Source organism: Nematolebias whitei, chromosome 12, assembly GCF_014905685.2.
Source record: "Nematolebias whitei isolate Nwh7 chromosome 12, NemWhi1, whole genome shotgun sequence".
Taxonomy (NCBI): Eukaryota; Metazoa; Chordata; class Actinopteri; order Cyprinodontiformes; family Rivulidae; genus Nematolebias; species Nematolebias whitei.
The window spans coordinates 32838469-32849826 of record NC_056509.1 but is presented as its reverse complement, the minus strand read 5'-3'; the positions used below and the strand labels follow the sequence as shown (position 1 = coordinate 32849826).

Sequence of the window (11358 nt, the reverse complement as noted above, 5' to 3'; positions counted from 1 at the left end):
AGCGCACACCCATGAGCACGTAGCTATTTTTCTTTCAGGTTCTTCTGCGAGTTTGATTCATTTTAAGCAACCATCATTTTCAACAATATTGTAGTGGGAGTCTTACATAAACCACAGACTGGCCTCCGTGTGGGTTTCCTTGTGGGTCTGAGTGGCCATTTACTGAGACTGATATTGAGTGGCAGTGTGTGGGAAGGCTTGTGCAAACACATCATTTCAAGGTAGGAAGAACTGCAGGCAATCGATCAGAGGGCTTTGATTTCTCCTGCTGAATAAATAACAATCTGAGACGGGAGTTGGTGGTATTTTTCTAAATATAATCACAATTATGTTATGTGCAACTGAAATGTTTTACTCAAATGTATTTAATATGTGTGCACAATGTTCCATCAAGCATTAAATTCCTAATAGCTATCCTTTTTTGTCAGCAGCTCGGGGATTGCACAGTAATGAACAACATAGCTGTCCAGTTTCCAGGGAAACATCCTTGTTACTGATCCCACGAGACGCGACGACGACACGCTGCAGAGAGGGGAGTCTGGCAGTAGGTGAACAGTAATTATTGGATAGAGAAATCCCTCCAGTATTGTAGCTTAGTGCGTCAAAAAACCTCCAAGAATAGCCCGCCGTCACACTCGCCACTGTGCTGCAGAAAAATGTGCGCTGGAAAGAAGAAGAACTTTATATTTATAGGCTTGGATCATTTATAGATGAGGGCATGTCACAAAACTAAAGTCCATAAAGATGTTTAAGATTTGAATTTCAGAACAAATGGATTTTATCCGTGGTTTGTAGTGGGTTGGTAATATTTGTATTTTGTTGCCTTATTCAAGGATTCAAGGTTCGTTATTGTCATTCACATCACATGTAGTACATGAGGTGGAACAAAACTATGTACACAGGGTCCCAGTTACATCCAACAAAAATACAAATCGTAAAGAAAAACAGTAATAAGATCCAAGACATGAACTAAGAAATGCACTAAACTAAGAATACACTAAGCTCTAGTAGTACAAAACAATGTGCCAAACAACAGCAGCACGAACATGAGTCTGTGTGAGCAGACGAGGACCAATGAACACAGAAACATGAAATAAATCAGCAGCATGAGATCAGCATCATGGATAGTCAGCAGCACAGATCAACAAACAAGTGGCATTACAGTGATTTATTTCACAGTGATAATCCTCATTAAAGATTCATGAGTCTAACAGCCTCAGGGTAGAAGCTGTTCCTCAGCCTAGTGGTTCTGCACTTAATGCTCTTCAACCTTCTGCCTGAGGGGAGCAGGGCACAAAGTGTGCGTGCTGGATGAGTGAGGTCCTTCATGATGCAGGTGGCACTCTTTCTGCATCTGAAGGTGTAGATGTCTGTGAACAGGTTTCCTGCTTTTTGGAATTGACTGGTTCTTGGTTTATCAACAAACAAGGAAGTTGTCTGCAGCAAATTCAGCCCTGGTCAGGCTGATGGCCTTATGTGATGGTTTGCTCCGTGCCTCGAGCACACAGCCTCAATTGCTTTGCAAACTGAACTGAAAATTGGCCCTCCCCTCTCCCACTGAGTAAGTGTCATCATTTCAGGACTCTTGGATTCTCTCTGACGTGGTTCTTGGTCGACCTCGGCACCTCATGAAAGAGTTTACGGATCTCACTAGAGGGAACTGGCTGACTAAACCATTCTTATCAGAACTCCTACAGTGCCTCTGGGGTGTCCTTGAACACTTTCACTGCTCTTGTCTTCTCCCCTACCCTGCAGAATGTCTGCTTCACTATGTGCTTGTGTGCGGGTGTTTTTTTCAATTTCAGGCTCTCTGTCCTTGGCCATGGATTGAGAGTCCGTTTTTTTTTTTTGCCTCCAAATCCTACTTGTTTTCACTTTCATTACTTTTTTGTCTGTCTAAACAGATCTCACTTATAAACGAGTCCCCGAGGCTCAATGTGATTAATCTGTCTAAATAAAGCTTGAATGAATGATTAACTTTTGGAGTCAAGTAAAATCAAGATGACTGCCACAGCTAATCAATAGTAGTCAACACAAAAATGGCTATAATTCAGTCAATTTTTCATGCATTGAGCTAAAATCTGGTGTGGTAGTAGCTGAGAGTCAAAACCAATACATACAATGTTTGACTAAAACAAATACCACTCAATCATTTAATAACACATGATCTTAGTCCCAACTAGCAAAGAAAGGCAGCGGGTGATGTGCATTCCTTCAATGTTTGCTAAGTATTTAAAATAAGCTTTTCCCTGTGAATTAAACCAGTATTTTTAACTTAAACATGCAGTTTCATTACTTTAATTCAAGTTACTGATTCAAGTTGAAAGCCTATTCAAATTCAAGGTTGTCCGACAAGACAGCAGAAACAATTTCAAGGGGGTGAATACTTTCACAATCACGTGTTCTGCCACCTGTTCCCTACCTGTAACGTTTTTTTTTTTCTCATGAGCAATTAGCTCATCTTTTTTTTTTTTTTTTATACTTCTTGGCTCTGTGTCAAAGCTGACTGCACAACAACCCACTTCCTAAAATGTGTCCTCTGCTGACGTAAGCCTCTACACACCCTGCAAATAACTGCTGTCATTTGGGCTTGTTCCTGATGCTGAAAAAATAAATAAACTAAAAAGATTAAAAAAAAAAAAAAAAAAAAAACAGCAGGCGGAAGCTGGTAATAGTACGTAATCCAGATATGGTCAAACCAGAAGTGTTCATTAGAAATAACACCATCTCGTTGCAAAAATACAAAATAAATCATAAAAACTGTTTTACCTAAATGGTGCAGTTTAAAGGGGGGTTACTTTTCCAGATATTTTGATGTACAATTCTGAAATGCGACTGCACTCATTGTAAACAAAGCTCAGCTGAATCATTTTGTATAGGTTAAGAAATTTGGTGGATTTTAACCATCGGTAGAATTTTGGACTTTTATGTGCAGCCGCACAACACAAAAGAAAAGAGAAATACGATTAAGAATGAAGTCAAGCAGGGTGGAGGAGCCCCATAAAGACGGGGACTGGCATTCAATCACATGCGGCTTTTGCAAAACCTTTGCTAGATCGGTACGTTCTTTTCAACTCCAGTCTATTAAAGGTTGAATCATCCTATCTGAAAGTATACCTACCAGTACATCAAAAACTGTTGGACTTTTCCCAGATAGACGTCCCTATCGACTTATTTTCAGTCATTTTGCCAATACACACAAAGTAGTTAGCACCCTTTTACAAATTTTTAATGGACACATAAACCCTCGATATGAGAAATATTTTGTGTGCATTTTGTTTTTTTGTTTTTTTTGCAGTCTTCTTTTTAACCATTCTTCATGACTTTGCACCTTGAATTATCATTACAATCTGGCTCAGATGGCATGCATCTGAGCCAGATTTGCTTTAGTATAAAATAAGAACTGTCACTTTTCCCACTCAGACAGACCCTCACCCGCAGGAGGAAGACCATTTATGGCTTTGTAAATCACTTGTGGACATCTCTTAGCAAAAAAAGTACCTGGGTCTCTGCGAAAGTGGAGCCAAGCCAAACAGAGCGCCTGTGTTTTTAAGCACGTAGGCGAGCTCTGCTGTTTCATCATCGCTGTTCTCACACTTCCACAGAGGCAGGGGATCTCTGTCTGCCTCCCTCCCTGCTGCAAACTCATCCTCCTCCTCCTCTCCTTCCCCTTTGCTTTCCTTGTCTTTTTCTGTCGTCGCCATACACTGCCTGGTTCCTCCCCATGGGTTGCAGCACAGACGCAGGTTGGCGTCACAGTGGTCTAATTTTACTGCTGTTGATGCTGATGTTTAAAAGAAGCAATAGGCACCTGCTATTTCTGCTGCTACCCCACCTCCCTGAGTTATATTAATAGAACGGGTTGCTCGTATGAGCTTTACTGAGGGGGAAAAGGAGCTTTAGCTTTGAAAAACGGAGAGGAAAGCACGTTATGCAGCAGCAGCAAGCTAATGGAGCACACGTCAAAGTTCATCTTAAACATCTTCATACGCAAATATTCTATTTTTGCACATTTGAGCTGCTTGAAACACGTTTCTATTTTCTCCACCTTCTTCGAGGGAAAGGCCTGAATCAGTGCAGAAAGTGCTACATCATGGTGTTGTGTTACACGTTAGGGTGTGACCACGTCAAACGTCAGAGTTGGTTAGTTATTGTCAGACTTCCAGAGTGTTTATCCTTCACACGCACTCATCGCACACTTCCTGTCAAAGCTATTAGGCAACCCCTGTTCCAGTTATTTGGTACATGGTGAAATCGAGATGAATCAAACGAATCAGGCAGGAGAAACACGAGAAAAAGATTTGAAGTAGTGAAAATGTTGCACAGTTTTGTTTTGCAAAGGAGATGACAACAGAATAATTTGATTATTATTAGCATTTCTTCAGTTATAATGCAGCCAACAGAAGTTTAATAAAAGCTAAAGGAAAGGTGTAGCATTAGGAAGGCTGCCTTTCAAACCAGTTTTTACCTGATAATCTTATGAAAATTGTTGTAGCAATTTTGGTCAAACCTTGTTCGTGCACAACCTCAAGAGATGTGTTAACTCTTGAAGAATGGGATACGAATGACTCTCAAGTCTCAACTACTATTACACCTTCATCCATCCATCCATCCATTATCTTTACCTGTTTATTCCATTTTGGGTCACGGGGGTCACTGGTGCCCATGTCCAGCAATCACTGTGCGTACTATTACACCTAATATATGTAAAACTGACTGAGTTAGAGCCATTTTTAAGGTTGATTAGCTCTGGCAGTCATCTTGAATTGGGTTAACTCCAAATGTTATTGACTTAATTGCTATCTAAGAGTTTCGTTAAACTCCTTCCACTGGTTCTTGAGATACTTTTGCAAAGAGACAAAGAACGACACAAATAGTTGTTGCCAAAGTTTTGAGGAAAAATATAATGCAATGTGTAGTGCTTGGAGTATGTGTTGGGGACGACACTCCGTTAATAGCACACCAAATTTTAACTCAACATCTGTGAAACTGGCTGGGTTGGGCTGTTTTAATGTTTCATGTGGTTAGTTGGCTGTGAAAATCATTTTGAAGTGGGTTGATCTATAAAGTTAAACAGTTGTAGCTACACCCAATGATTGTTTTCTTAGTTTAATTTGAATTCAGACATTTTGCTAACAGCCAGATACAGTTGACTCTAACAGTTAAAGGCAAAATTCAGATCTTGTGCACTTAATTGGCACTCAATGTCTGTCTTGGGAATGCATCTCAGCTACTACCAAATCAGATGATAGCTCAATATCTGTAAAATTGGCTGAGTTATAGTTATTTTTATGCTTTCTAGGTTGTCTTAGCGGTGGTGGCCATCTTGACTCCAATAGCTTATCAGCTGTAGATACACACCCAATGATTATTTTCTGAGAGTTTCATTTAAATCCGGCCAGTGGGTCATGAGAAATTTTGCTAAAAGACTTGATCATCACTACTACACTAATACGTAAAGTGTCCAAACGTCTTCCTGAATTTTTACCACTTATGCGGAATGTTTGACTTCTCCATTTTTGCGTCTTGGGGTCGTGTTTTGACGCATTCAGAGTGAAGACCAGCATCAGCTGCGGTCGGAGCGTCGCTTTCAGATCCTCTCGTGAGTTCGCGCAGCCGCAGATGAGAGAAACGTTACGGGTCGGATTGCGGAACAAATGTGTCGCTTCTTTCCGCTTTTCGGCGGAGGCACCAACAACCGAAAAGGCTTCTACCTTCAGAGGAAACCTTCCAGGAGCTAAACTTGTATTTTCTGTCCGTTTTTGTGAGTTCGCAGTCGGTTCTTCTCTGCTGCTGCTGTGCAGACAGACGGGAGCAGCGACTACCCGTAGGGTTCTATATTTGGGCACGGAAGTGTGACGTCATCACGCATAGCTTGCAAACCGAAAAAAATGGAAAGAACGCACTGACGTCAGACCCCTGACGTTTAGCCAGCCCTGGCAACAGACGGAACAATAAATAGAGCCGGTTGCGGAGAAGGAAAAGTACTGCTATCCCCGAAACAGGCTCGTTTTTAGGAATCACCGTGAAAAAAATCACAAAAGCAGAAGCAACATGAATTTAAATATCTCTATATTTTTTATTCACATCATTTACAATTTTTTTTAAACTATGTAGAAAAATAAAAATTTAATAAATTAAAAGCACAAATGTTTTCACAGAAAACTTCATAGTTTGATAGACCACTCACACCATGGTTAAGACGAAGCACGCCATCTTTAAAGGTTCACAAACAGCACACAGTTACTCTTAACCAAAATACAAATAATAACTATTGCTCTGACCACACATCAAGAAACAATGTTTTGTTATATAGCACCATTTAATCATATAGAAACTCATAACGACTACTATTTGAAGCATGCTTATTAACTTGCTACATTGGTGTAATAGGCAAGTATATATTGATAAAGGCAGGTAAGATCATTAATAATTTGCTTTCCTGGTACATATCTGCTCCATAGCCCTGAAATCTGCACATAGTTCAAGAAAATGTGCTTGCTGAGGAAGAATTATTGTCTCTAGAAAAGTCTTTAAAGGGCCAGCAGAGTGGGGGAGCTGAGAGAGTCAGAGGACTGGTCATTGCTGCTGCTGCCTCTCCTGTGGGCCATACCACAGGTGGGGAAGGTCTCCGCCTCTGGGAAAGTGAACGTGAACGAAGACGTGTAGGTGGTGCAGGCCGGAGTGCAGGTCACCACGGGTGTGCACAGGGACTCAAAGTCATTGTTGTTGCTGGTTGAGGTGTGAAGGGGCTCCCAGTCCTGACTTGTGTAGATGGAGCTGGACAGGTCCACCTCAGGCACCGACCGCGCTGTCTCCATTTCCGTCTTGGCCAGCAGGTCCAGGGATTCTTCCAGGACGGAGGAGTCCAGGTCTGTCATCTTGACTGTGGCGCTGTTGGACGTTGTGGCGGCGGAGAGGATGGAGGTGGGGCTGGAGAAAATAGAGTTGGAGGCTGAGGTGAAGGTTGGCTGGCTGGAAGAGAAGGTGGAGGTCATTGGCTGGGAGGAAGGCACGGTGGAGGTGTGTGGCGGAGAGATGGAGGTCACAAGGAAGTCTGTCTCCAGCTCAGAGGGAATTTTGCAGATGGGTTGGTGGGCCGCCAGGATGAACTCAAGCCTTTCCTTCTCCTTCATCAGGTTGGCAATATCGTTCTGCAGGCTAGACTTCTCATCCTCAAGCACATCAGTTTCCTGAGAAAGAAAGAGGAAGTGACATTTAGTTGGATTGCTCTGCTATCAGCTCTGGCAGTAAATCCATGTTGATAAATGAAATATTTTGGGATACTTACAGCTTGCAGGGTGTCTGTAAGCTCTCGCCTCCTGTTGCGGCATTTAGCTGCTGCCTGCTTGTTTCTCTCTCTGCGAATTCTTCGCTTCTCTTCCTCCTCAGGGTTCAACTGCACATGACAGAAGAGAACAAAATAAGACTTCTGCTCTATGCTTTCAGCTATCATGCGGCATCTCTAAAGTGTAATTACACAATAATTACCTGTTCCATCCTGCCCCTTTTGGTAGAGTTGTGAGCCTTGGATGCAGACTTCATGGCTGATCTGGGGTAGGCCGGGCAAGGGCTGGAGGTGTAGGGGTGAGCTCTGCGAGAGGGGGCCACCGAGGAGACCAGAGGCTGCACCATCCACTGCAGGTCTGGGCTGGTGGATATGGCAGTGACAGTGGGGATGAAGGAGGCACTTGATGCTGTCAGGTCTGTGAAGTCCTGAAAGAAATAATAGAAAGAAGCGTTTAATTGGATGAGGGAGTTTGGCTTGCAGAAAAAGCTTGACTGTTTAAAAATATCCCTGTGATGTCAACTATGACGTTACACGCGCTCCCTATGGAGTTTCCAGGTGAACGAATGAAAAGAAATAGCACAGCTTTTCTCTAAATATTCAAAAAAACTATAAGTTGTTTTTTTAAGTAACGATTTGAACTTCATTGTATTTAATAAAACTGATGCTTGTCCGAACCTACCTGAGACTGAGGAGATCCAATGCTGGAGTAAGATCCGGCCGGGGACGCGTAGTATCCCAGATTGTCCACGGACGGGGAAGCTGTGCTGCAGCGGGAAGAAGAGTCGCACTCCGTGTTGAACGCGGTGAACATCATCTTTCAGAAAGAAGTATCCAAACAAACTCTACTAAAGGGAAAATGTAAACTTTAGGTGAAGAAAATCCCTTTTGTAGGTTTGAAATAATAAAAAAGAACTTTTAAAAGCGCTCTTCTCTGTTATAGTTCCGTAGTTTTTGCTCCTCTACTCAAAGTTAATCTGCCTTCTCTGGCCGCTGAAAGCGCTTTTATAGCCACAGCGACGTGATGACGTCGACAAAAAGGGGCGTGCTCCGAAACCGGGAGGAGGAAACCATACAAACACTAGCATAGCAACGCAGCAAAAACTGCAAGCGTTCGCTTTCTTTGCATAATACAATCCATTTGACGACACGAGGCTTGTTTTAATCGCTCGACGACGAAAACAATAAGTTTTTTTTTTTATGTATTTTAAAACGCGCGACGAGAAATGGAAGATTCCAGAAAAAAAAAGGAATCCCCGATACGTAGTTTACCATATATGGCGCATCATCCTGTGCGGTGGGCGGGCCTTGATGGGAAACACCATCCGAGCGAGCAGCGGCGGCATGACGTTATGTAAAACAACAAACACAGAGGCTGTTGTGAGAACTGAAAAAGAAAAAAACTGGGACAAGGGTCAGCGAGGCAGCGTCCTACTCATATCAAAACTAAAATTAAATACTAGTCTTAACCGGTCTGAACTAACAGAGCTCATACAAAATATTTCATTTTTAAAATGCATTTTCAGAGAGCGTGTAAGTTATTTCAGCATAAAGTTCCCAGAATAGTTATCAATTTAAAGGCTCAGAATTTTGTTTTATCACTGAGTAGTTTCTGATGACCTTTCTAAAACAAATGCAATATTTGCTATAAAAGTTCCAATGTGTAATATTTGTCACAATACTTAGTTTAAGAAAGAGATCATTTAATTTGTCCATAAACTGTTTTGTAAATGTTGCCCAAATTCTTTTGCAAGCGAAGCTTTTATTTTGAAAGTTTATGGGCCTATATTTTGCACTATTTTAACAGACTTTGTTTATAGGCATAACTGTGCCATGTAAACAATCCTAAAGAGCAGTCTATGTCAGAGGTTACATGTGTTTTACTTTACACACCCCAGGCAACAAATGTGTGCAAGCCTGGGTTGGTTGCAGAGCGTGCAGGATTACCTGTTTGAGGTGTGTAAAACAGGTTCCACTGACAAAACAGCAGAGGGAATCCTCAGGCCTCACCGCAAGATTTACATAAGGAGGTGGTTTGAAAATGCTCCTTAAAATGTTGGGTTTTCTGCAAGTATTCACATAAACACCCCCCACACTTCTTTAAAATTTGGTATAGAGAACATTTAGCACAAAAATAAGCAAGGGTTTACTAGAAATTTTGTTAAAGGTTTGAAAAAAAAATGTTTTTGAACACATTTAATATATATATATACTTTAATCTTAGTTTAAAATTGATTTTAGATAAAACTTTGTTGCAACAATATAGGCGTAATATTACAGGTTTTTATGTTCTTCGTGGTGTTTTGGGTATTTGTTGTGTTTTTGTTCAAATTCAACGTGAACTCTCAGCCTCATTCACGCATAAAACATTAATAACGGTGTCATTGTGTCAAAGTGCGGCGGCTCATGTCGGAAGATTTGTGGTTTGTTTCCCGCGCGCCTGTTTTGTTCAACATTCCTGGTTGCCACAGCAACGCCCAACCCTGGCACGTAAATGACGCGACATAACAAAGATCGTTTAATATGTCGCGATAGCTCACTTCATCATGCTTCACGGAGAAAAAAAAAAAAGAAACATGACCGATGCGCGTTGCCCCGAGAAACGCAGTAAGATTCACGCACACACACAACACGCAATGACGTCACTCAACGACCCAAAAGAAGCAGCGACAGAGTGACACCTCTTTATTTGTGACGATCTCGGAACATCTGTGCCAGTAAAGCAACCGAATGAAACCGGACACCAAAACAACCCGTCTGGACTGCTCTTTTTGACGGGTTGGCAGGAGCACAAGCTTCAATATGTCTATTTAATGGTTTGTTAATACGTTTCGATGTTTCTGTGTGGGGACAATAATTGTCTAAAAAAATAATAATTAACAAAAACTTTAAGAGAAAACAGATGTTTCCCAAGTCGTCTATTTAAGTTGCAGTAAAAAATAAAAAAGAGAGAAATCACTGATTTACAAAAAGACATCACTTTTGTTATTTTGCGGAAAATGCTATATTTTACATGCGTTATTTTTAGTTATTTGGCTGCATGCCTTTGCTTTGAAAATAACAAAACTTTGGTGACAGGTGTTATGTCCAGACTCGTGGACTTTGGACTGAATAGGCTTAAAGGGGACCACATGTGCCGGTAAACCCATAGGGGGCTGGGACTGCCGGGAAGCAGCCGGGAGAGGGCCTCTTTCGCCGGGCGCAACACTGCCCTCCCTTCCCTCCCCTTTCCCATCGGTGGGCATGTGAGGTCATTGCACGAGCTGGATGGATGAGCCGCTTTTGTGTTAGGAAAATAAAAGCATGCGCTCATAATAACCAACAGTTACATCACCGTTACAGGCATTACATAAAAGAATGCATATTGTCCGCTGAGTTTTAAAACTCATCTTATGCCCTGATGTGACCAAGCTGCGGGTCAGACATACAGAAAACAATGCGGGAACTCAATGTGTGTTGGGGATGACTCTCAGCTACTACCACCCTGAGCTCACGTTCTGTTAAACTGAGTTCAAGGTTCTTTATTGTCATTCGCATCATGAGGAGGAACGAAATTGTGTAGGTCCCACCAAAAATGTGAAAAATATAAAGTATTAAAAAAGGGAAGATAGTATACGCTAAACAATAATAATGTAATATAATACAATGTATTCAACAGCAGCCTGAACATGAGCAGATGGGTGAATATAGCAGCTTAAAGGCAAGACATCAGCAGCAGAGGTTTGTGTTTGCAAAGGCTAATTGGTATTTTGTGTCGGATGTCGATTATTATCTGTGATTTTAATTAAAAAAATATATATTTCCCGTGGCTCAGGTGATATTTTGCTAACAGGCAGGTTGACCCCTCAGTTCGTGCTAAAGTTTTCTCTGTCTCAATGCGTGGCGCTCAGAGCACGTTAGGGTGGAGTCTCAGCTACCACCACCAGAGTTGTAGCCATTGTTGCGTTTCGTCCGGTCAGCTCCTTGAACTGAATCCAGAAATTAATCAGCTGTAGATCTGGTGATTATTTTTGGTGCGTTCTGATAAAAATCCATCCTCTGTTTTGTGGGAGACGTTTAGCTAAATGCGT

At 41.7% G+C, this 11358-nt stretch overlaps 1 protein-coding gene across 1 annotated transcript; it reads right to left on the bottom strand.

Moving 5' to 3' along the window:
- Positions 1 to 6450: 6450 nt before the first annotated feature.
- On the bottom strand, positions 6451 to 8264 carry fosab (v-fos FBJ murine osteosarcoma viral oncogene homolog Ab). The gene is made up of 4 exons (XM_037685442.1): positions 7971 to 8264; positions 7492 to 7716; positions 7292 to 7399; positions 6451 to 7193 (listed from the first exon to the last, which is right to left on the bottom strand). The coding sequence occupies exons 1-4, from the start codon at positions 8103 to 8105 to the stop codon at positions 6534 to 6536; spliced, it is 1128 nt and encodes a 375-aa protein (XP_037541370.1). The 5' UTR covers positions 8106 to 8264; the 3' UTR covers positions 6451 to 6533.
- Positions 8265 to 11358: the final 3094 nt, after the last annotated feature.